This window comes from Sitodiplosis mosellana, unplaced genomic scaffold, assembly GCF_009176505.1.
Source record: "Sitodiplosis mosellana isolate CC-2019 unplaced genomic scaffold, AAFC_SMos_1.0 Smas_scaffold_30, whole genome shotgun sequence".
NCBI classification, from domain to species: domain Eukaryota; kingdom Metazoa; phylum Arthropoda; class Insecta; order Diptera; family Cecidomyiidae; genus Sitodiplosis; species Sitodiplosis mosellana.
Genome location: NW_022595272.1, coordinates 4,664,507 through 4,687,051, shown reverse-complemented (window position 1 = coordinate 4,687,051; position 22,545 = coordinate 4,664,507). Strand labels below are relative to the sequence as shown.

The 22,545-nt window shown below is 37.3% G+C and overlaps 4 protein-coding genes across 9 annotated transcripts in view; 1 reads left to right on the top strand and 3 right to left on the bottom strand.

Annotated features, from left to right (window-relative positions):
• The window catches only part of LOC129569089 (partitioning defective 3 homolog), a 43,543-nt gene extending 32,760 nt beyond the window's left edge, over positions 1-10,783 (bottom strand). For 2 of the 6 annotated variants that reach the window (XM_055447538.1, XM_055447514.1), the window contains exons 1-2: positions 9,843-10,407; positions 3,553-4,568 (exon numbers count right to left, since the gene is read on the bottom strand). In XM_055447538.1, the coding sequence (XP_055303513.1) occupies positions 3,553-3,672 (120 nt within the window). In that variant the 5' untranslated portion in view covers positions 3,673-4,568; positions 9,843-10,407. Of the gene's footprint in view, positions 1-3,552; positions 4,569-9,842 lie in introns of all 6 variants that reach the window. The other 4 variants (XM_055447537.1, XM_055447513.1, XM_055447526.1 and 1 more) reach the window with 3 other exon arrangements.
• Positions 10,665-11,627, bottom strand: LOC129569094 (activator of basal transcription 1-like). Its single transcript, XM_055447543.1, has 2 exons — positions 11,220-11,627; positions 10,665-11,143 (listed from the first exon to the last, which is right to left on the bottom strand). Exons 1-2 carry the CDS (start codon positions 11,527-11,529, stop codon positions 10,767-10,769), a joined length of 687 nt encoding a protein of 228 aa, XP_055303518.1. The 5' UTR covers positions 11,530-11,627; the 3' UTR covers positions 10,665-10,766.
• A 64-nt stretch (positions 11,628-11,691) lies between these two features.
• LOC129569092 (minichromosome maintenance domain-containing protein 2) lies at positions 11,692-15,151 on the top strand. The gene is made up of 8 exons (XM_055447540.1): positions 11,692-12,510; positions 12,748-12,845; positions 12,968-13,122; positions 13,306-13,441; positions 13,565-13,800; positions 14,004-14,088; positions 14,253-14,364; positions 14,431-15,151. The coding sequence occupies exons 1-8, from the start codon at positions 11,809-11,811 to the stop codon at positions 14,524-14,526; spliced, it is 1,620 nt and encodes a 539-aa protein (XP_055303515.1). The 5' UTR covers positions 11,692-11,808; the 3' UTR covers positions 14,527-15,151.
• On the bottom strand, positions 14,932-20,517 carry LOC129569091 (uncharacterized). Its single transcript, XM_055447539.1, has 10 exons — positions 20,110-20,517; positions 18,448-19,557; positions 17,476-18,022; positions 17,043-17,367; positions 16,614-16,926; positions 16,278-16,476; positions 16,155-16,203; positions 15,988-16,092; positions 15,693-15,894; positions 14,932-15,498 (listed from the first exon to the last, which is right to left on the bottom strand). Exons 1-10 carry the CDS (start codon positions 20,362-20,364, stop codon positions 15,142-15,144), a joined length of 3,462 nt encoding a protein of 1,153 aa, XP_055303514.1. The 5' UTR covers positions 20,365-20,517; the 3' UTR covers positions 14,932-15,141.
• Between the last annotated feature and the right edge of the window lie 2,028 nt (positions 20,518-22,545).

Below are 22,545 nucleotides of genomic sequence, written 5' to 3'. Positions count from 1 at the left end.
CGGTGTTCGTTGACACCTTTATGTGCGCAATCATAAGAGAGCGTAAGTACGATTCAAGCGATTTTAAGTTGAACGAGGTCCAGACCCATTTGAACTTGATCACACAATTCAATTGTTTGTGATCTCGAAAGCATAACCACACACTTGTAAATCGATTAACAGCAACCGAAACATTTGAATCGTACACAAACGTTGAATCAATTCTCCATTCATCCGATACCGATTTCAACCTAGAAACAAGACACAGCGCACAGCTGCGGGCCAAATTGAAAGCGCCGCAATACAACATAATGGCAATCACATTCTTTCTTTTGCTCGCTTTCGTTTCGACAATTTGAACGTGGTTCGGCGTCGCGAGTAAGCGAACGGCGCACATACATAGTCGTGCAATTAAGAAAGTTTTCAATTGAGAGTATGAATTGTGTGAAATTTCATTTCATGAAAATGTGCTTAATTGTCGTTATATGTTTTGTTGGAATGGCAGTGGCTCAAATATGCAAATAAACCGGAAAGATTATTTATAGATTATTTCGATGGAGAGAGAGAGAGAGATAGCGAGAAGGTGAATCGAGGACAATGAAAGCGATGCGATTTGTCAAGATAATCGGAATAAAGGTGTGGTGCTTTAATCGCTGCAGTTGGTTGCTGTACACATATTTTAATGCTGCAATTAGGGAGATACATATTTTTTTATCGGCCACTCGATTATATTCATATCTCCGATTTTTTTTCTGGTTTCGTTGAACAAATATCGACATGACTTGATGTGTTAACATATTGTTTCGATCACGAACGAAGGGAAAAATGCAGCTGAAATAATGAAAGAGAGAACCTTATTTTTTTAAACGGTAAATGACCGTCATCATTAACATTGAATGTTCGACGGTGATTTGAAATGCATTATAATAAATTGAGGTTCTATCGAAAATCGAATGCGAGTGCATTGGCATTGTGTTTGGCTGTAGGCGGAAGTCAGTAATTTAACTTTCAACAGAGGCGAACCACCCTTTTCACTTCGAACGACTCTCTAAAGCGAACAACAACAACAACGTGGTCGACGACGATGACGCTCTCTTTTCAGCTGCGTCATTGCGTTTTTTCCATCAAACAACGAAAAATACACTCACCGGTAACGTCGATATACACATACACGCAACCCGTGAAAGAACAAAGAATAAAACCAAACGAACATCAAACCAATTCACATATGTGAACGAACACAATTGACTTTGAGTGGCTTTTCATTTGTGTGGTGGCCGGCGGATAATGGAATTATCACGCTCGGTTGCTTTAGCCGGCAATTATTAAATAATATTTTTTCTCTGTGCCATAAACTAAGCTCAGTTTCATGTAACGAATTCATATTTGAAATTGGAATTGGCGGCCGAAAAAGAGTAACGAAAAAAAATAGCCACAATAAAACGATAACTCATAATTAAAAGAGTGAAGTTAATTTAAAAATTCTCCATTTAAAAGAGAGTTCGAACCCTTTTCCACTAAAACGCCCATATTTTAGCACGCGCTGAGCCGGATTGTGACGACAAAAGCATGAAACGATGAAAGAAATCCCACAAACATTGCGCTGCTTTTTGTTTAATTATTATTGTCGTTGAGAATTTCACATGCAGCGAAATCTTTTTTCGGTTGAAAACAATGGACAATAAAACACATTGGAAGGCGCGAACCATCCAAAGACCATTCGAACCAAAAACACATTGGACAATATATAGTGTGATGTCATCCATGTTATGAATCTTTGTGTTGTTTTTTCTCTTGGTTTTTTTTTTCGAGCGATAAAAAAACGTTCAGAAAAGTAAAATACGGTCGAAATTCAATTCAAAATGGAAAACGCAGAGAACGCTCATGGTGAAAATGCATAAAAGCCAAGTGATTAATTTCCAGCAGCAGCAACAAAGCGAATGAACTCAAAAATAACAAGACAAAAAAGAACTAAACCAAGAAGATACAATCATCTGAATACGAAATGCGAGTCATCAAAATGGATTTGTAATCGGTCAACAGAGAAATGGATTTCACTTGCCTCAATATTATCTCTCTCGCCTCCCCTCCCATATTCCAGCAAAGAAAACAGGCAACACACACACATACACACATGGGCGAACGCGCCAGAATAAATCGTGTAAATGTTAATTAATCCGGTTTTTATGTGTGTGCCTGAAAATTTATCACACAATATCAAGTCAATCGACCGTCATTTATTCTGTTCGTTTGTTTGCTTCTTAGTTCAAGCACATGAAATCGGCTCGTCTTGAATCAGGGGCTTCATGCTGACAACACAAACACACACACATGAGCACATTGCATTTTAACTTAAATATACAAAATAAAATTGATCGCTGGAGCGAAACCATTTTCGAAGTCGATTGTCTGATTGTATATTTAGAACAAGTTAAATTTAGAAAAGTTTTTCGTCTTCGTTATTTTTTCCCTCTTTTTTTTATTCAGTTTTCAAAACGAAAGCACACAAATGAACATGAAACGAAAAGAAATACACAATATTTATGATTACACGGCGATGGAGCTAAGGTCGATGCGTTTTTTCTTGATGCGTTTGATTTAGATGAAACAATGGGTAAATGGACATGCTCAGCGGAACAGATCATACCTCGATCTATTCATGGGCAGTGAAATGCGTCGAAGAAAACGTTTTTTTCTCTCTCTACAGAAAATTCTTTCCAAAGAAATGGTTAAATGCTTCAAAAAGGAAACTACAAAGGGAAAGAAAATCATTTCCTACGTCTTATTTGGATAAGCCTGAAAAAACCACAACAACAACAAGAAAGTTTCATCGTTTGAAAACAATAGCATGCACTGCATTTAGTAGTTCTTGTGATTTTCTTTGGTTCGCGTGTTTCGAATGACTTTTTGAGGTGATTCAGTGGATTGATATGGGTGTTGAAATGGAATATAGTTCATGCACTTTAGATTTGATACATGCATGAAAACATATGTAACATTTTACACATATGGCCACTAACAATTGTTTTTACACACATACATTCATTACTACGGCGAGTAACACATTTTGTGCACCGTGGCCCTAATTTTATTGACGAAATCCAAAGCGGAATGATAAGATAACCGTTTTTCCTTGCAATGGCTAAGTTGACCTAAAAAAACAGCCCCATGGTACACATGCAAAATATGTTGTAACATTAATTCAAACGATTATGTTTTTATCTAATAGGCCAAACGCCGCAAGTCTTGTGCCATAACTTATTATCAGCGATGAATCGGAACCGTTACAGAAGGAAAAATACAATTTTTTTCCAATCGCTCGATAAGTGTGTGTATGCAAACAAAAGTAATAAACGTAAATGCAATGAGCTGTGTGGTTTCAATTTTTTTTTTTCAAAAGGTGGGTCTTGTTCCACATTGACTACGAGCGTGTTGTTTATTAGACCTGTTTTTTTTTGCGGTGGAATAACGTTTCCGTAATGTGGATTCTGTCTATCGCGATAAGAAACGCGAGCGATTAGCAAAAACTGATTTCTGATCTAAATGTTTTCCTAATGATGTGATTTAACGTACCTTTCCAGCCGCTTTCTTGTAGCGTCGAGTGGCCTCATGGATCAAGTCCCGAACGAGCAATTCACCGTTCCCGCATGGCACAACAACACGAACATTTCCAAAACACACTGTGACTTTCATGGTTGGTTTTTTCGTGTTTTTTTTTCTCGTCTGTGTCTCGTTGAATTAGTTCGATTCTTGAAGGTTTTCACATTGATGAATCAACGTATTTCTGTTACATCGTTGCAAAAGAAAGTCAATTGACAAAATGGTGATCAATACAGTCATCACTCATCTGAAAATGTGTCTTCCGTTGGAAGTTGAGCAAATAACATATATCTTATCTCAATATGATCGCTTAGTCACTTCAGCTTTTGTTTGCCCATGAATTAGTCATGTTTTTTTTTTCTTCACTTTTTCATGAAATTTACACCTTATGCCACATCACATTCACACTTATTACAAACACGCACGATTTATTACTATTGCGTACACTCTTCTTTTGACATACACAATCGATTACATTAAACGAGTAAATGTTTACTCGATTTCAATATAGATTTGATTCTTTTTTTTTCAATGCAAATGCCTGATTCAATGGTCAAACACAAATAATAAAGAACACATTTACACTTTGCACACAGTGAGCACATTTGCAATATTTAGAAGGTTTTCAACGTCGTCGTCGTCGTCGTCGTCGTCGTCGTCGTCGACTTGATTCTCATTTAATTGCCCAGTTGAGGTTATAATTTTTCCACTGAGATGCTGTGCCCGTGTGTCGACAACATTGAAAATGATATAATCACTTTGCTTTTGAATCAATACGATTTGTTTAAATTGTGAGCTAAACAAACAATCTACAAGAAAATAAACGCGATTTTTTTCCTCTCGGTTTGCACTCGCGGTCGGTCATTGTATCAATTCACTGTAAACTGATTGTCATCTGGCGCGTCAAAGTCAGCTTCGTATTCATTCTTCGGTATTTCGTTTTGAAGCTGCGATACTGCTGCTGTCGTTGTTGTTGGTGCTCTTTTTCACTGGAATGGATAAGAAAAATGAACAATTAGCAAAATTGTCAATTACTCACACGTGATTTGTGTGTCAGTCGAATGAGTTTAACATGAACGCCCCTAAGCTTTAAATCATTATGATTGAGAACAGATTTATCTGTGTTTTCAGGGTTTTTTTTTCAAACTCGTAAATGGCCGTTTCGTTATTTCAAAGTGAAGGAATTTCCTTTCGAAATTGAACGCGAAAACAGGGAAACTCTTTCAAAGGCGAACGCTATGCAGGAACTTTCGAAATTAAGATTAGAAAGGATTTTGTTAATTAAAAATTGAGTAGCATCTAATGATTGAGTCAAAAAATTTTAATGAAGATTATCACCCAGAGAATCTCTTTTTTGGAACTGCATCCAGAGTGATTAAAATAAAAACTAATATTAAAATCACATGTTTTTTGCCTCTTTTATGACTTCAGGTTTTATTCGTCTCCAAAAAAACGACTTTTTTTTTATGAATCAGCACAAAATCCTCAAACTCTTTTTAAGAGCTTCCAAACCGCCAGTTGATTGATGCGATGTCACATCGCGCACAATGCGCGCGCGGCTTTTGTTTTGTCAAACACACAATTTTCAGAGTCATTTCGATATTATTCTGTGATTTGTCATGCGATCCAAGAGCATTCAAGGAGACTTGTGACGACGTGAGCATATTTAAGAAGGAAAAGAAATAAATTTTAATGAGTGAGGATGTTGAAGAAGGGTTTAGAAGAAGAATTAAAAAAAAAAACGTTTAAACATCTGTCATTATCACTTATGACATTTGCAATGAGCCCAACGAAAAAGAGCTGAAATCGGTGAAATTTGAAATCGGATGTGGGTTTTTTTTCCTTCTCAGTCGTCTCTCCATCGCTATTCTGTTATGGCAGCACGAAATGAAACTGAGAATTGATCGCAACAAAAAGTGAAACGGAGAGCGCGCGCTATTATTATTTTGTGCAAGAATGCCGCGAGCATTTATCAGTTCATTCGCTCGCCAGTTCGCTCGTGTTATGCTGGTTTTCGTCATTAAAAAAAATAAAATTATGAATTTGAATGTGGTCGTTAGATTTTTCAATCTTGGTGCTGCAATTTCATACACACATGTATAGATAGATACTATATATATTTCGTTGTCGCTTCACTGTTTGGCGCGTATGCGGCATTCGTATCCGTGCAAATGAATTCCAACACTTGCCATTTTAATTATTGTTTACTTTTCACTTTTTCTTGTGCATTTTTCGTTGCTGTTGTTGTTGTTGTTGTTGGTCGATAGTTTTCATTTTCGTTGTATATTTTATTTGTGCATGATAATTATGTGCCGAGTGAAGTACCAAGAAAACGCGCGCTCGCACACACCATGTAATATGATGTGAAGGAAAAATGCGCTGCGTCTGGCGTTTGCAATGAATATGAACCAATTCGATTTGGTGTGCATAGGTACGGCCATGGCGGCAGCAACAGCAGCAGCAGCAGCAGCAACATTGGCGGTGTGCATTCAGACAAAACATGTAGGTACAAGACTATGGCTCCATATTCGTAATCTATAACGCTCGGCCCCTAACATTTGCTAACATGCAATTTTCACACAAACGAGTACGAAAAAAATATGGAAATTGTGCATAATTACTTTACTACCAGAATAAAACTAGATCATTTCATCGGCGCACATATAAAAACTCTTTTTTTCATTTCATTTCACTATGCGCTCGCACTCAATTCACACACAATGATACAGTGCAGTGCTAGAGTGAGATAACGCGCAATAAATCTGCCGTTGAAATCATGCAACGGACAATGATTCAATTATACACCCAACAGAAAAAAACACTTTACAACAAGCAACAACACGATCTTCAATTGCCTCTTGCGCGTTCGCGTGAAGAAAAAAAAATCCGCTCACACATTTTTTTTTTATCTGTGTATTACTCGATGAGAAGAAACTCTACTAATCATACCGTCTTTCCAATGAACCACTCTTTTGAAAATTACTTGTACAAAACTGATGATTACTCTTGACGCATTAATTGCTTACGAAGCGATTTGTTTACCATTCAACAAAACAAAATCATTTCTTTCGAATAACTGCGCATTGAAAAATATAAACACTTTCCAGCTCAATATTAACTGTATATTTTTTTTTTCGTGTGTGTTGTTGTTCAACGAACGAATGCACGACTTGGACAATATGCCGTTTTGTGAGAGCGTTGTAAGTGCTAAGCACTTCGATTGCCATGGCAACCAAATAAACATAAACATTCTATTTATAAACACTGCGCTGCAAAAAAAAAGTGTCATGTCTAAATTATTGGAACTATTTTCGATGAACCAAAGTATGATACACAACTGTAAATGTGATCGACGAAGCACGTTCAAAACGGTAGTTTGTTTCACATGTACGCAGTGTTGTTCGATGAGGGGAGAGAATCGACCATTCGGTTGCAGCTGAATAGCGACCGTACAGAAATACATACACACACTAAATAATGCAGGTTCGGGTGTATTCACTGTTGTCGGGTGGGCAATAGACAGCATAAAAAATTAAGGATCGTCGTAAAAATAAAGACGATCGGAAACTCACATGATATTCCTTCTTTTCGGTTTGTTCTTTCGTCTACAGAAATTTTTCTTTTGCTCTTCTCGAACCGAATGGAATGAGATACTAGGCACCGAGCGCAAACAACATTCGTAGTTTGGAGTAATAAAACCCTAATTAAAGAAAGCGGAATGCAATACAAAGGACGACGTAAAAGTAAATAGAACATATAGGTAGACCAAAAAAACGAAACGCAAAACACACATGGATTTTTTTTCGAAAGAGAAAAAAGCATTCACGTGTGACTCAATGCAATATTCGGTGCTTCGACATTTCTCTAGCTGATAATGAACATCATTTTAGGTGATTGTCGGCTCAGTGTTCAGTGTTTCCAGTCATCTGATGGGAATATTTTCTACTTCGTTTTGAAGTTTCTTTCACCTCACATCGAGTATTTCTTTTTCTTCAGTTTTTTTTACTCCTCCATTTCCACTGGAGATTAGTTTGCACGTTCGAAGACTGTACAATTTTCAAGAAATGACGCCTAATTTTATCTAAACATTTGTTCCTAATTCAAGTAAAATTACACAAGTGTTCGCACACCAATCGCTCATTTACAGCGCCAAGGGAAATTTGCTGTTCTTCTGCTCTAGCGAATCCAAGAAAAGAAACATGTTTATAATGTAATATTCGTATCGTTAACGAAGCGATTCAAACAGCAAATACAATCGGCATTATTCACGACTTTCCTGCTAGTTTTCTCCATAAACTTCAAAATGTAGGTAAACAATGTTGTTGTTGTGTGTTTTTTTTCGCTTTTCGTCTTCTTCGATTGAATCACCCAATCACCTATTTTATACATTGAACATTGAGCGGCGCGTTAGCGTTGTTGAACAAAAAATTCGCGTACCATTTGCACACGAACACATGTGTGCATGAATGTGAATTCTTGAGCTCAGTCGATGGCTTATTTGGTTGGGTCAGTGTCTTTGTTCGTTTGTTCGTGTTGCGAATGGAACGTACCGAAGAGCGAGTGTCTCTAATAATAATCGAAGAGTGAGTAAGCGCGAGCGATCAACAACAACAGCAGTGGCAGCACAAATGTTCATGCATTTGGTGTGTCGTCATTGGCCGTGCGCGTTTGTGCATTTATAAGCGCCATAAATAAAATCAACTATTTAATGGTAATTCAATAAATGTTGTCGTGCTCGTTTTTGTATGGAAATATGAAGTAAGCGAGAGAGAGAAAGATGGAATGGAGCAAAAGAATTCGAATGGATTACGGGGCAGCTCGGCGCGCAATGAGTTATTGTATGTGTGCAACAAATTCCAAAACCAATACGATGACGGATTTTAATGTAACACACATGCCGTGTGCGCTCGCACATCGTACACGTGAACACAGAGAGTTTAACTGAAAAATTCAATTCGAAAAACGAAACGAGAAAAAAATACATGCGAGATGAGAGTGCCGCAGGAACAAACAGCAACAAACACATACAGAGAGTGCGACAGGGACGACGGGATATAGCCACACAGAGTAGAGAGAAGGGAAAAAAAATCAACCATGACTTGAAAATTAAGTAGTGGCGACGAATGAAGCGAAGAAACAAGAAAATATGTCCATACAAAAACCGAATGTAACGTGTGAATACGTATGGAAAAAACACAAAACCGAACAACGAACGTTCGAACGTCCGTCCGACCGACCAAAAAAAAACAACACACACACACACACACAAACTCAGTCGCTCGAACGAATCACACACTCAAAACTGAAAACAAACGGCCACAACGAACCACCTGCATATTACTCATTCGCCGATTCTCATTCTCATTCATAACCACATTTCATATTACACGCATTACATGTTTTTTTTATAGAGACTGAGCGAGAAATTTGTCTTTTGTGCCACAACATTTTTTGTCTGTCTTCTTCGGTTGTTGTGAATGTATTTATTACTTTTTTTTTTTATTAGCCACTGAATTGTCCGACGATCGCGTTTTTATTTGTGAAAACACTGAAAAAAAACGCAAGCAGCGAGAGGGAGATAGAATAGTTGTGTTTGTTGTTGGTGTTGCTGCTAGTTTTTGCGAATGGCAACAGCAACAGCAGCCGCTACAACCTTCAATTATTCGCGTTGTATCGCATATGATCAGAGGACAATTGTCATTTGTTTTCATGTTCACAGTGGCAAAATTCTATCGGTTCCGTCGATAATCACCGCAATCATCTGCGATTATTATGAAACCGATTTAATGATGGAATTTTTATTTTTTCGACTGTCTTCTCTCCACACATTCAACATTCACCAAACAATTTGACAACGATGATGATTTTAGCCGCGAGTCTTATTTTGTTGTTGTCGTCATTTGTTTGACATTAATTTTATTTATTCATATAAATCGAAGCATCATGATATAAAAACAAGACTCGAAAATTTCTCTAGAAATAAAGTTCGATAATTTGAATAATCTGAAACAAGTTTATCAACCATCCGCCGAGACTGAATCACTTTTCACCGATTATTATCGTGGAATGCTGCTGCTGTTGCTGTTTTGTTATTACGGCTTTGACCACGATCACACGAAATCGATGCCATTTTTCTTTGACACAACCACAACAGTACAGCATGAAAATCACAGCAATTCATTGACTACCTTCTGATTTGTGGCAAATTCACCCAAACACGCACATTCAATTTGTAAATTATAATTTGATTCAGTTGCACTTACACAATGTTGTTGTTTTTTTTGTGTCTCTTGTTTGTTGCCCGACTAAAGACGCCACTAAACAACACTTTTGCCGTAGCACACAAAATAAAGAAATATTTCTGTACACAAAACTTATGAACAAATCGAATTTAATGCTTCGATTTTGTCTTTCTCCAAATTTTCAGAGATGGATGTTTTTATTCCATGTTTATGTTTGGCATTTGTTTTTGTACCTCGATTGGTTTTTCACCGTCCGCTTGAGATTTTGTTTTTTTCTTCCCTTCTACTTCGTTTGTTTTGTGGTCGTCTGCACAACGCACGACGATCGTGTCAACTAGCTTACGGATACTGGTTCAAAAAATGTTGTTGAAATTCTTCGAAACGTTTTAGTCGCGTTTTCGATTCAAACACACAGCGAAAACGTACACGGTTTCTGTCTGTGTATTGGTTACTGTGCTTCGTTCGGTACTGTGTGCAGCGCTTGTTTTTAACGAATTTTTCGTGTTCGTTTGTATTTGATGCTATCGCATTCGCACACACCATCTGCTCGGTATGGCGTTGCTGCTTGTGCTTCCAGTTGAACAATGACACATTCACCACTATCACACACACACACTCACACCACATGGATAACCATCACGAGAATCGAAATTCAAATGTAAACGAACATACCGTTCGTTGTATTTGTTTGGTTACATCGAATGGTGTGGCGCTGCCAGCGCTCAGGTGTACATTTTGAATTTCAAACGAAAACAATTGTAGCTACAAATGTCTCCTCTATACGACGCAAGGAGGCGTTTGTGTGTTTTGAATAGATTTTAATAAACAATGAACAATTTCGGATTTGGTTTATATTTGAAATCGAATTTTAAAGCACATTTATTAAATGAATCATTTTTTTTTACATCCAGAATTCGGACCGTGCAATATATTTGCACAAAAATATCACGCGTTGGTCTCCACAAAATTGTTGGCATTTTTCTGTTTCTTTTTCAGCTTTTTGAATTTTTTGCTCTTGTCCAAATTCTCCTGGAAGAAGGCAGTCTCTTTGCGAGCTTGTGAAATTTCAGTCTGTAGTTTCTGACGGTGAACGGCTTTTTCGTATGTCAGACGTTCGCTCAAGTGCACCCATTTGAATCGCGGCAAATATTTCATTATCCAAAATTGATCGAAGAATTTCGAACTTTTCCGTGTGGCGATGGGTGTGTTGTTGAGCATTTGAGCGACTCGTTTTGCAGCACGTTTGCTCTCGAATTCAACCCAACCTTCGGTGAAGTGACGGGCCAAGCGACGCTTTTTCTTTTTGCGATTTTCTTCTTCCGCTGAAAGGTACAAGTGATATTGGATGTAGAATTAGTACGTAATCTTCATATGTCTAAACCAAAAGTTGCAACTAACCTGATAATTTCCCCGGCTGAAGGAATATCCGACCGAGTTTCGCATACTGACCGAGTAGTTCACGCATAATCGTTACATTCATAAACTTTGGAATTGATGATATATAAATAATGCCACGTTTTTTCTTCTTTTCCGATTGTTCACTCGTTCCTGATCCACTTGGGCCAGCTTCTTTATCGTTTTCGCTCGTATTTTCCTCTTCATCAGTCCCCATTTCTTGCTGCTCGTCCAAATTTCCATCGGATTCCGAATCTGAACTACTCGCTTCTATTTCTTCTCGTTTCTTTTGCATTTTTGCTTTCACTTTCATATAAATTTAATAAACAAAAAAGAAAACTCCTAGAATAAAAGCTACTTGTGTTGTTGTTTTGATATTATTTAACTCATGTGGTTGAGAGCTAGCATTTAAGGTTATGATAACGTTTGAACTGTCAAATGCTCCGGCTATTCAACACAAACGTCAGTCATGGTGAAATTCAGCTCTATTCGGAATAAACCGCTAAGTTTGAGCAAATTTGCATTGCTGGTGTTTACGTTCTATGAACTTATTGAACAGTTTGTTCTCGATTGTGGTCAAGTGCAATACAAAATGAGTTTCGATACTGGACTCGCTTCGCAAAGTTCACAAAATTCACAGAGTTCATTTGGTTTGGGTGATTACGATTTGCTCGATATTGATCAACCACCAACATGCAGCTCATTCAGTTTTCCGTTACCCAAGGCCAGATATCCGAGTCAATTGATTCTGCCGAAGAAACAATCAAACAGCGATATTGATAGTGGTTTTGATTTTACATCAAGTGCATCGACCGAAACACGGAAATCTCAGGCAAGTGTTCAGTTATTGGCGTCTCAAAGGGTGGTTTCGAGACAAAAAGACACAGTTTCGATCAGCGACGATTCATTCAATTCGAATGACACGGAAACAGACAGTGAATTGGAGAGACATGCACAAAGTCAAGGCGATGGACAACGTCATGAATGGAGCAATTCAAGTGGTTCACAAGAGGCTGATTATGGAGAGTGTTACGATGAGGAAATGCCATTGTCTGGTGTCACTACGGCTGAAGAAGAGGAAAATCGCGAACAGTCACAACAACTCAGTGATATGCCCAATTTCATTCTGCCCGAATTCGATTCGATCTTGAAGCTGTACTCAAAAATCAAATCACAGTACTCAGACTGTGCATTCGTTTATGCTCTCGCTTCGAATATGTGCAAAGACCTCTATCCAAAGAACAGTTACATTTCACTCAAAACAGCACTTTTGCTGAGCATCGTCTCATGCGACGTAAGTTTAGATGGATTTCATTCGTTTGTTTGTTATGTGTTTTCATTTTTTTTTGGATGATTCAGTTGTTATTCATTTTGCGCCGGGTTATTTTTTGTCATTTCAACACCTGTTTGAGTCAAAAACATTGGCATTTGTTTTTGAATATTCTTGTCGAGTAGTCAATAGAAGCTATTCATTTGAAAATTGTATTGAAAATGAAGAATCTGAAAGAAAATTCCCTCTTTTCTCCTTCAGGTTCGAAGCGATGCGCAGCCGATTTCAATCATGGCTATAACACGTGATTCGGAAATCGCTTCGTCAGTCATGAGACGGATTGGCGACATTTCGAGGAGGTACTGGAATTCATAATATTTTTTAATTGTATTTTCTCTCCATAATCCGATCAAATATTAGCACTTTCTTGTCTTGTTCAACAAATACAATAGCAATCGTATCGCTTGTTTTCTGTTTGCAGATTTATTTGCATAAACGACGATTTGAAATTCAACGGCAAATGTTCGCATACCAAAACTATTGATTCAAACTCATTGCTAATGGCACGTAATGGCGTCTGTTTTATTGGAGATTGGCTAGGATTGAAACCGGCATCATTGAATTATTTGCAAAACGGTACTTTATTGCTCTCATTTAGCGTCACTCTGCTGGTGTTGTTTTATGAGTGATGCGATAAGGGCGCAACGACATCGTTTGTATTGTAGCGGGCCTGTTATATTCCGTCTACAGTATTTATGAAGTTTGTTTGTTTTAAATGTTTCTTTCTCTTTCTCTCTTTCTCTCTTTCTGCATTTACAGTGATGGATAGTAGTCGAGTGACAGCCGATTCCACGTCGAACATTGCATACGCATTGAAATGTGCCATTTGGATGTATTGGTCGTGCTCAGCAAAAAAGATGAGCCAAAATCAAAAGGACTTGACCAGCATTTCAAAGTAAGAGAATGAAATGTTTGAATGATGGCTATTTCCCTTTTAATCATTTTTAAATGTTGACAAATTAGCATCTTTAATGAGGAGATTGAAGGAATTTTTAACTGTTTTTATTCTTTGATACAGGCTGTTTGGAATCCCTGTTGTGTTGGATGAAACACCCAGTCAAGAAGTGATCGACTTTCTCTTTGCACAGTGTGCCATAAACCAAACGGATAAGCAGAACGATGTGGGCGACAACATTGATGAAAATACAATCAAAGCCTATTTGAACTTTGTCTCCAGAATTCCAACACAATTCGACGTTGAAGCATTGTCAATGCTGAAATTCTATTTCATCATTACGCGATCCATACGACCGAGTGAGTTTATTTATAAATTGTTTGGCATTTAAAAGTCTTTTTTTGTTTAAAATCTTTTTTCTTATATTAACATGTTTTCTGTGTTCACGTTTGTTGTTGTCCATTTTTCGTAAATTTTTTTGCTACGTTTTTTTTGTAGCACAAATTTCATAAATATTATCATGACTTCGTATAAATTATAATTATCACATTTTTGTTTCAAGATATTTTAACACCAACGAGTTTTGACATTCTTCAGCGATTGAGTGAGTGCCATGCAAAATTGTGCCTGCGAACAGAGGTTCTGAAGTAAGTCGTCAAGTTTTTGCTATTCTATCTCATTAGAACCTTTGGTTTGTTCATTTCCATAATTTATAACTTCATTCTTTTACTGTCAATTTATCAAAATGCATGATTTACGATTGATGAAGTGTCATTTCATTGAAAAGTAACATTTCTTTTGAAATCAATAGGATCGATGTGACGTACGCGATTGAATTGTTCGAGGAGTTTGTGCTCAGTGTGTTTGCAGGTCAAGTGATAACCAAACCAATGCCAAACCTTATGCCGAGCACCTACGAACAGGTGAGCACCATTCACATTGCTTCCATTTTCATGATTGACTCATCGAATCGTTTATTTACACACCAGGTTGATGACAATATGCGGAAATTTGTACAATGGTTGGACGGCTATATGTCGAAAATCAATGAAAATGTGCACACATTCTTCCAAGAAAGGCTTTGATCCATAGAAATGAGTAACTCGCCTCGCACGTAATCGTTCCTAATCACATCCACTTGACACATTCATGGCAGGCCAATGAAAACGATAATTTTTCCTTTCAATAAACTACTACGGCTCTCACGTGTGTTCAAGTATCAGTTGTAATCGACATTCAAATCGGTCATTATTTCTTGTTTACGATTATTATGTCAACAAAATGCGTTGAAATCTTTATGTTGCCATTGTTGCCTTATTATATGTAACAATATCTGATTTTGTAAACAAGCTGTTGAACAATTTCAACAAACGTTTTTTTTTATCGAATTGTTTGACATTTTAAATCGAACATATCAATTGGTTTATCAGTTCCATGGATTTTAATTCGATCAACACACACTTGAGAGTTAGCATAAGAGCGCATTTAGGTTAGGCGGTACTTAAATAATGTTTATTTGAACAAGAGTACAAAGAACAAATCTCATTTTGTCTTAAATCTATTTTCCACGAGTTTTTTTTTAGATGTAATTATTTTATAAAAAAAATTTAGTTGCTTTCACATAATGAGCATAGTATATCTAAGGACTAATAAATGCCACAAAATCAAAAATTAAGAATAAATAAAATGATTGGTTTAACTTAAAGATAATCCACCATTGCTTTGATCATTTCGTATGTCTCAAGACCGGTAGTGTCTATGTATGATGGCGATAGTAAGAAACCTTGTGTCCCAGTATCTCGTAGTTCAATTGTATAGCTGTATTTTATTCCTATTTTGTGCATCGCATAGTCGGCGGACGAGCCAGACTTCAAGCTGCTCATTTCGTTGGTGTTGTCCACTGTGTATCGTCCCGATGATGCAAAATCACGCAACGAATTCACTGCCACCTCAGCCATATCTCGCAAATCGTTTGACCGCTGCGATGCATCAAACGTCGAATTTGACGCTGATGGATACGTTATGTATTGACCGTACGAATGCAATGACACAAATAGCTGGGAAAATGTCGAAAGGTATTGTGATTATAGAAGATCGAAATAATGCAATAAAACTGAACTGATGCAATGAGACATATCGTAAAAATTCCGTTGGAACTAACAATAAATAGCGTTTTATGAAACAACATATCGTAACTACATGGTCAAAAACTAAAATAGCAAATAAATGAATTATTCTGAACATAACTCACATTGATCTCTTTTTTGTTTTCCTCTAAAAATGATGCAAGTGCTTTTGTTTCCGGTTCAGACAGTGGTTTTGGCCCCTCATAAAATTCGCTGCAAGCCGAATAGCTTCCATACTTTTGCCAATCGATATTATAATTTCTCTCTGGATCAGTGCCATAGCAATCGGGCGCCGTAGCGGTTGAATCACGTTTTAACCATTTCAATCTATTTACGGGCATGATTATCGGATAATTTCGTTTTTGTATCGAGTTTAACGAAATGAAATTGATGAAGGTCAGTTTAAATTGCATTGCTTACGCTAAATTTAGCACAGATCCAGCTTCAGGGAGTTTTGAACGTGTTTTTTGCCACATACGATCGTAGTTTAAACTATACTCATACCCATCTGGATTTGATACAGGCCTGTGATACAATATCGATAATTTTAGCAATAATCATGGAAAAAATACAAAAAATGAACGTACATTATATACCAGTCTACCGAACGAAGAATTTCCTTTTCCGTGTTGCCATCTATTGTTTTTGGTTTGATTTAGAAAAATTATTTAGAAATGGAAAAGAGTAAAGATGGAAAGACATTTTATCACCTTCAGTATTATTGAATTTAACCAACTCCCTTATGATCCATGTTGCAACTGCCGGTGTAATCCATTCACGACCATGCACTCCAGCTTCAATGAAAACTCCTGGTCGCATCACTTTCTTCTTTCGTCGTGATTTTAACGTTGGTTTGTTCTTTTTCGAATTCTTTGCAATCATCTCCGACTCGGTGGGATCAAATGAAATCTGAAAATGTTTCCGTTTTTTATTCTATCTCGGATTAGAGTCCATTATAGTTTAACTTTTTTCTTTCACTTGTTCATATGTGTTTTTATTATAATAAAATATTTTGATCCATTCAATCCGACATTGTTTGATATTACCTTCGCCACCATGAGTGGTCTACCTTCAAACGATCGTCCGATATGAATCAATTCAACCAGATCTGGGTATGTCAATTGCAAATAATCCAAATAAATGGCAATGTCTTCGAAATTGTGATAGCGATACCAAGTCATCGGATGCCCTTGTTCTTTTTCCAATTCGATTTTCTGCCGTCGTGACATGATTGGATTCTCGTATTTGATTGCTTTTTCCAAATCCCAAACGACCACTTCAAATGGAATCGATTCGTATTCAAGTATTTCCTGTACGTCTTTATTCATTTCGGGTGGAACGAGAATATCATTTGGGCCTCTGAAAATGATGAAAAATTACTTTTTTCTGTCAATATTCTTGAGCAAAAGTGAAAAGAAAACCAAATCAAATTTTGAAGAGAGAGTTGAATAAAAATGAAATGCTAACTAAATAACCTCATTGCGGGCCCTTTCAACCATAACACGTTTTGGCTTTCGTCGGATTCTTTGTATTCGCGTAAAAACTCCAATTGAGCGTGCGTCGAAGGAACGATACGCCAAATTTGATAGTCATCATACTTCACACGCTTCAATGCACTGGTACGATTCATAGTAGACACTGTCGGTGACTGCATCGTAGCCATATGCGCCGTTAGCATTTCAAACCATTTCTTAGCGTCCAACGTGCTCGACGTTTTCTCCGTTGTCGCTTCAACCGTTTCTGCTTTGGCTGTGGTCGTGGTCGCTGATTCACCTTTTGAAAATAGATTCAAAAGCCAACCTGCGAAACAAGACACATTTATAAAGCCAATAAAATTGCACGAGAAAAATAGAAAGAATTCTAAGAATTTCGAATTCATTGACTGAAAATTCTTTGAATCGTGATTACCTTGTTCGGCTTGCGTTGGTTGGACGGTAGCAGTTTCTGTGGTCACTTCTGCGCTGCCGCCCAGCCAACTAAAAAATCCTGACTCCGTGGTCACTTTAACTTTTGGTATTGTATCTGTGGCTGATGTTGTTGTGTCTTCGCCATCGTCCGAGCCGTAGAAAAACTTATCGAACCAGCGATTATTATTTTTTTCTTGAACGTGAACTTTGTTCGGATATTTGGAATAGAGTGGATGTTTCAACTTCGGTTCCCTTTTTTTCGACGCATCGTCTTCTTCGTCTTCGTCATCGTCATCATCATCGGATGGTCCGAATAATGAAAAGCCAGGCACATAATCGGTTATTGTATCGTAGGTTTTTTGGAAATAATTTCCCATGTTTGACATTGTTAAGCCACTTGAACTGTCTTCGTCTGACTCAGAGTCGGAATTAGCCTTTCGTCGTTTTGTATTTTTTTGCTTTTTATTCGATCGGTAATTGAGTTTATTCGGAGGCGGCTTGACATAAACATCTTCATCACTCTCGTCATCGTCATCGTCGTCGTAATCCTACAAATTTAAACACATTTCAGTTTTGAAAAACAAAATCCAATTTTTTTTTCGAAATAATCAATTTAAAGATGTCATTTGCGACTCTTTGAAAAATGATCAAACTTGCACTAAACTGAAAAAAAAAACAAAATTAAAATGGAAACAAAATAAAATTGTATCACCATTTTTCAAGAGATCACATAAAATCTTTTTTATATAGAGGAAAAAAACTCAGTCATCAAAATGGACGCTTTGTAACTCATAAAATGTTTGATTACGTTATTTTCCGCTTCTTTCAGAGCGGATGCTTTTTGAAATGACAGTTTCTTTTGATTTACGATGACAACAACAGTAATTTGTTTCATTCGTCCTTCAGTTCTTTTCGTTTTACTGTTTTCCATTCACATTCACTCGTGCAATAAACTTGCACATTGCACACTTACATCATCTGCCCCGGCGCTGCCTAAAGAGCCTAAAGCGAAGTTATAATAATCGTCATCATCATCGTCTTCGTCGTCTCGATCATCGTCATCGTCATCATCATAATCATCGCTTTCAGAACTTCCATAATCTTCGCTGTCCAATGCTTCACTATCTCCTTTATTGCTTTGTTGTTTGGGTGGTTCAGTTATCGGATCTTTTTGGCCAATGTATTCACTTGTCACATGAATGTTAGTGGATAATTTTTGTCCATTGTTAAAACTTTGCTTATATCGATAATTTGGTGGTTTGGTTGGTGCTTTGATGGAATAGCGAAGGGTGCTTCGTTTGATGGGGCGTTTCTTCACAGTCTGTCGTGATTTCGCCCTTACTTTTGTTGTCATTGCATCTTCAAAGTAATTGTACACATTTTCAAGTGTATTGGAAATTTCACCAACAAGTGGCGGATCAACGTAAACGATGCGTGGCTTCGACGTTGTTGTAACTTTCACCGATTTTTTAGTGGGGACATAATAAACTATACCGTTTTTCACGTATGTGAGTCGTGTCGGAGCTTTTGTCGTAACCGTTTGTTGATTGAACGCTGCATTCAGATAGTTTGGATATTGAAGTTTCTTCAATGATGATGGGTATTGTGATGTTGGCAGTTTTAACGTCGAAGCCATATCTTTCAAACCGCAATCAAGCACAAATTGCACTTTCATTTCTTTCGAGTCTTTTTGATGATCATTTACCCCATGTTCAATATCCGGATATCTTATCCGAGGCTCTATGGCTCCGAGAGAATGAGTGGATTTTCGCACATCACTTCGTGATGTATTGAACACATTGACCCTCGACAATGAGCCAGTTCGATTCAGTTTGTGTATGATTTGATCAATCTTATGTCTATCGCTGTTTTTTTGTTGCAAAATATTTTCAATGCCAAGAAAACTGTTTATTCGCTGCGGCCGCTTCGATTGTTTTACGGTTTGTGGATTGAACACTGGCACGCGCGTTGAATGTACGTGATAATTGAAGTTTTTGTAGCTTTGTGGTTGAAAATCTTTGATTGTCACGAGTAAATTTCCAGGTGTTGAGGGTCGTTTTGTTGTCGTCGTTCGGATCAGTGCCTGCGGAGAAAAATCAGATGAAACGCATCAATGTAAAAGAGGCCATTGTGAACAGACTCTGAAGAGCATTTATTGACAAAAACAAAAGTGAATCCTCATTTGACCGTGTTCGACTCAGTCGATCGATTTTAATTCGTCAAATTTGAAGGAGACCATCAATTTTTGGACGTTCCACCAAATTTTAATGGATGTTTAACATCGAATTTTGTTTTGTTTAACATCTTTTTTTATCGTACAACTTCAAGATTGCGATTTGCAATGCAATCTTTTGTTCAAAATCGGGTTGTGTGTGGAAATTTCTATGCTTTGTTCATTTTCATTGGTTAATACTTGACAAACACTTTGCTTGAACTACTTCAATCGTGTCGACGTAATTAAATACGTCGAATAAATACACACTCAATCAAATATACTTCACACTTCTTCAATTCAAGGATTTTAATCGAACAAAATCACGCCATTTACACCGAAATTACGCGAGGCAAAAAATTCCATTTCTCTTTTGTCGTATGTGTCCTTCCTCTTTAGATGCTTTCACGATAAAATAATCACCTGGGAGGTAGATGATGACATGAGTTTCGTCGCTAGCGATGAGTAAATTGGTTGCGATTTCACATTATGAGTGCCACTTGAATCGTCAATTTTTTGATTATTGATTATCACACCGCGATTTCCTTGCGCATTCACCCCGATCAATCGCATCCAAAGCAATAAGGTGGAAAAGTAAATGAAATAAAGCACTACATTCCAAAGGGATTGTTTGATTAAATCTAATGACGAAAGTTTTGTGATTAATCGAAGTAACATTTTTGAAGATTTTATCGGCCAAAAAACGATTTGGTTGGACAAAGAAATGTAAAAAAATGGTATTTAAAGAGACGAGAGCATATTTGCTCTGAACGGAATCACTTCACAACTGCAAATGACTGGAAGTTTGTCAACTGTGGATTCAGTTAGCTCAAACCGTATGAATATTAATATATTAAGAATTCTAAGTTTTGCTACTTAAAGAGACATTTGTGTGGCGGTGAACAATCAAGCGATTGATCCGAGCATAACTAATTACATATGGGAGCGATGCGATGGCAGAATAGCAAACTGGCTCTGCACACGCTGTCTCAGAACCATAGGCAAATCGAAAGAGCGCTGGTAACAATGTAGTTTGCTGTTGAAAGTTGACGTACTTGCATGGTAAATAGGGCTTGAAAAAAAAAACAGACGGCCAACATTTGCAACTAACCGTGTGGTAAAATATCAACAGTAGCAACAACAAAACGACATTAATGTCATCGTCATATTTTCAATCGATAAACAATTTTTATACAATTTTCCATTACTTATGATATGTGTCAATGCCAAAAATTTACTGCTGATGGAAAAAAAAATGTTTGCTCAGGAAATAAAGAAATTCACGTGAAATTTCGCGATGATGACGAGGATCTAATCAGTGATTCGAGTGATTTTTACTTAAGAAAAAATTCGATTGACGTAAAAGTGACGATTGTTGATTTACGTTTTAATTTGTTTTCAACCGAACGAATATCATTTGTCGATCATTGTCTTTATCAAATCGAAAATTGACGGACACAATCATTGATAATGAAAGCGGCGAAGGTTGATCCTGAAGAAATCCGCAAGGAGTCATGGCTACAGCGATCGGTCGAGAGGTAGAACGCTTCGCGAATCAAACTAAATTACTGGCTAATTTGGCGATAGCACCGAATGACCGGAACCAAAACATACTGCTGTCAATGGACTGGATTTATCAATGTCGATGAAGGAAGGCCTATCGTTCGTTTGTCAAGTACAGAAATGCTTTCGCACGCTTTCTATCAGTTCGAAGAGTTTTGATTGAGAACATCTTAATCCGCCCGACATTATGGCACTTGAGTGACGGCTTTCGATTTTTTTTTCGCCGATCGAACTGACCCCAGCTCATGTCTATAGGTCAGACGTAATGCAATGGTTTATTAGCTAAAATGAGAAATCCAAATCCGGTTAAGAATTAATAGGAATGATATTTTGATCTTTTGAGCTTTTATTTATATTCCATGTGCACATTTCGAGTCTGTGTATGTTTTTTGCTCATGAAGAAATGAAATGAAAAATGCTAAACAGAGCATGAAGATGAAATTAAGTGGGCATGTATTTTACGATTCCACGTTTCTGAAATCGAAACGCTCTCGCGGTGAAGATAAACAATTCACAAATTGGAATGCCGTGAAATTTTCGAACGTTTGTCTGAGTGTGCCCCACATTCTTAGTCATTTTATTTGGCAATTTGACAAGAAATTGTGATAAGCCACGTTTTATGTAACCATTTTCTATGTTTTCCGCTTTCATGTCGATTTACAAATTGTCAATTGTGCATATTTGGATGTCATAAATTTCATACTTTTTTCAGCTTGTTCCTTTTCTCTTTTTCACTATTTCTCATTCATGAGCACGAGACCTGAGCAAAATCACTTGCGATTGCGATTCGATCAATTGTATTCGTGTCTCTTCTCAAGGGCCAAAACATTTCCATCAGCTTTACATCAAACACTCACAATGTTTATATTATTGTTACTCATCACACACTATTTCAATTGGTCATTGCATTGCGTCAAATCCGGCCAAAAACAATGGGCAACCTCAATCGAACGGTCGTTATCAATTCGAAAGTTTTTGATTTATGACGAACATTTGGCGAAGCGACGTCTTATCGCCTGATCTGTAATCAATTGAGCTGCTCAATGACGTTGGCGCAAGTCACTTAATCCAAATCCGGTATCAATTGATCACCAATGTAAAGTGGAATTGAGTGTCTGGAAATTTACATCACATTCCTCAAAAATTTATTCTACCAAATGAGCCTTCGATTCCTCAATTGAACAGTAGCTTCGTACTCCATATTGTCCGCATCTGTGTGACATGCACCCAAAAATACCGAGCCATGAGCCACGAAAAAACCGCTCCAAACCAAAATGCGAGTATAACAAACAAATT

Excerpts from the sequence above, each read along its gene's own strand:
- LOC129569091 (XM_055447539.1), bottom strand. The coding sequence starts at position 20,364 with ATGTTACTTCGATTAATCACAAAACTTTCGTCATTAGATTTAATCAAA. Across the intron at positions 15,895-15,987 it reads GGATCTGTGCTAAATTTAGC|ATTGAAATGGTTAAAACGTG; the intron begins GTAAGCAATGCA and ends GCCCGTAAATAG. Across the intron at positions 15,499-15,692 it reads AAAACAAAAAAGAGATCAAT|CTATTTGTGTCATTGCATTC; the intron begins GTGAGTTATGTT and ends ACATTTTCCCAG.
- LOC129569094 (XM_055447543.1), bottom strand. The coding sequence starts at position 11,529 with ATGAAAGTGAAAGCAAAAATGCAAAAGAAACGAGAAGAAATAGAAGCG. Across the intron at positions 11,144-11,219 it reads TCAGCCGGGGAAATTATCAG|CGGAAGAAGAAAATCGCAAA; the intron begins GTTAGTTGCAAC and ends TGTACCTTTCAG.
- LOC129569092 (XM_055447540.1), top strand. The coding sequence starts at position 11,809 with ATGAGTTTCGATACTGGACTCGCTTCGCAAAGTTCACAAAATTCACAG. Across the intron at positions 12,846-12,967 it reads ATTGGCGACATTTCGAGGAG|ATTTATTTGCATAAACGACG; the intron begins GTACTGGAATTC and ends TTCTGTTTGCAG. Across the intron at positions 13,442-13,564 it reads GACTTGACCAGCATTTCAAA|GCTGTTTGGAATCCCTGTTG; the intron begins GTAAGAGAATGA and ends TCTTTGATACAG.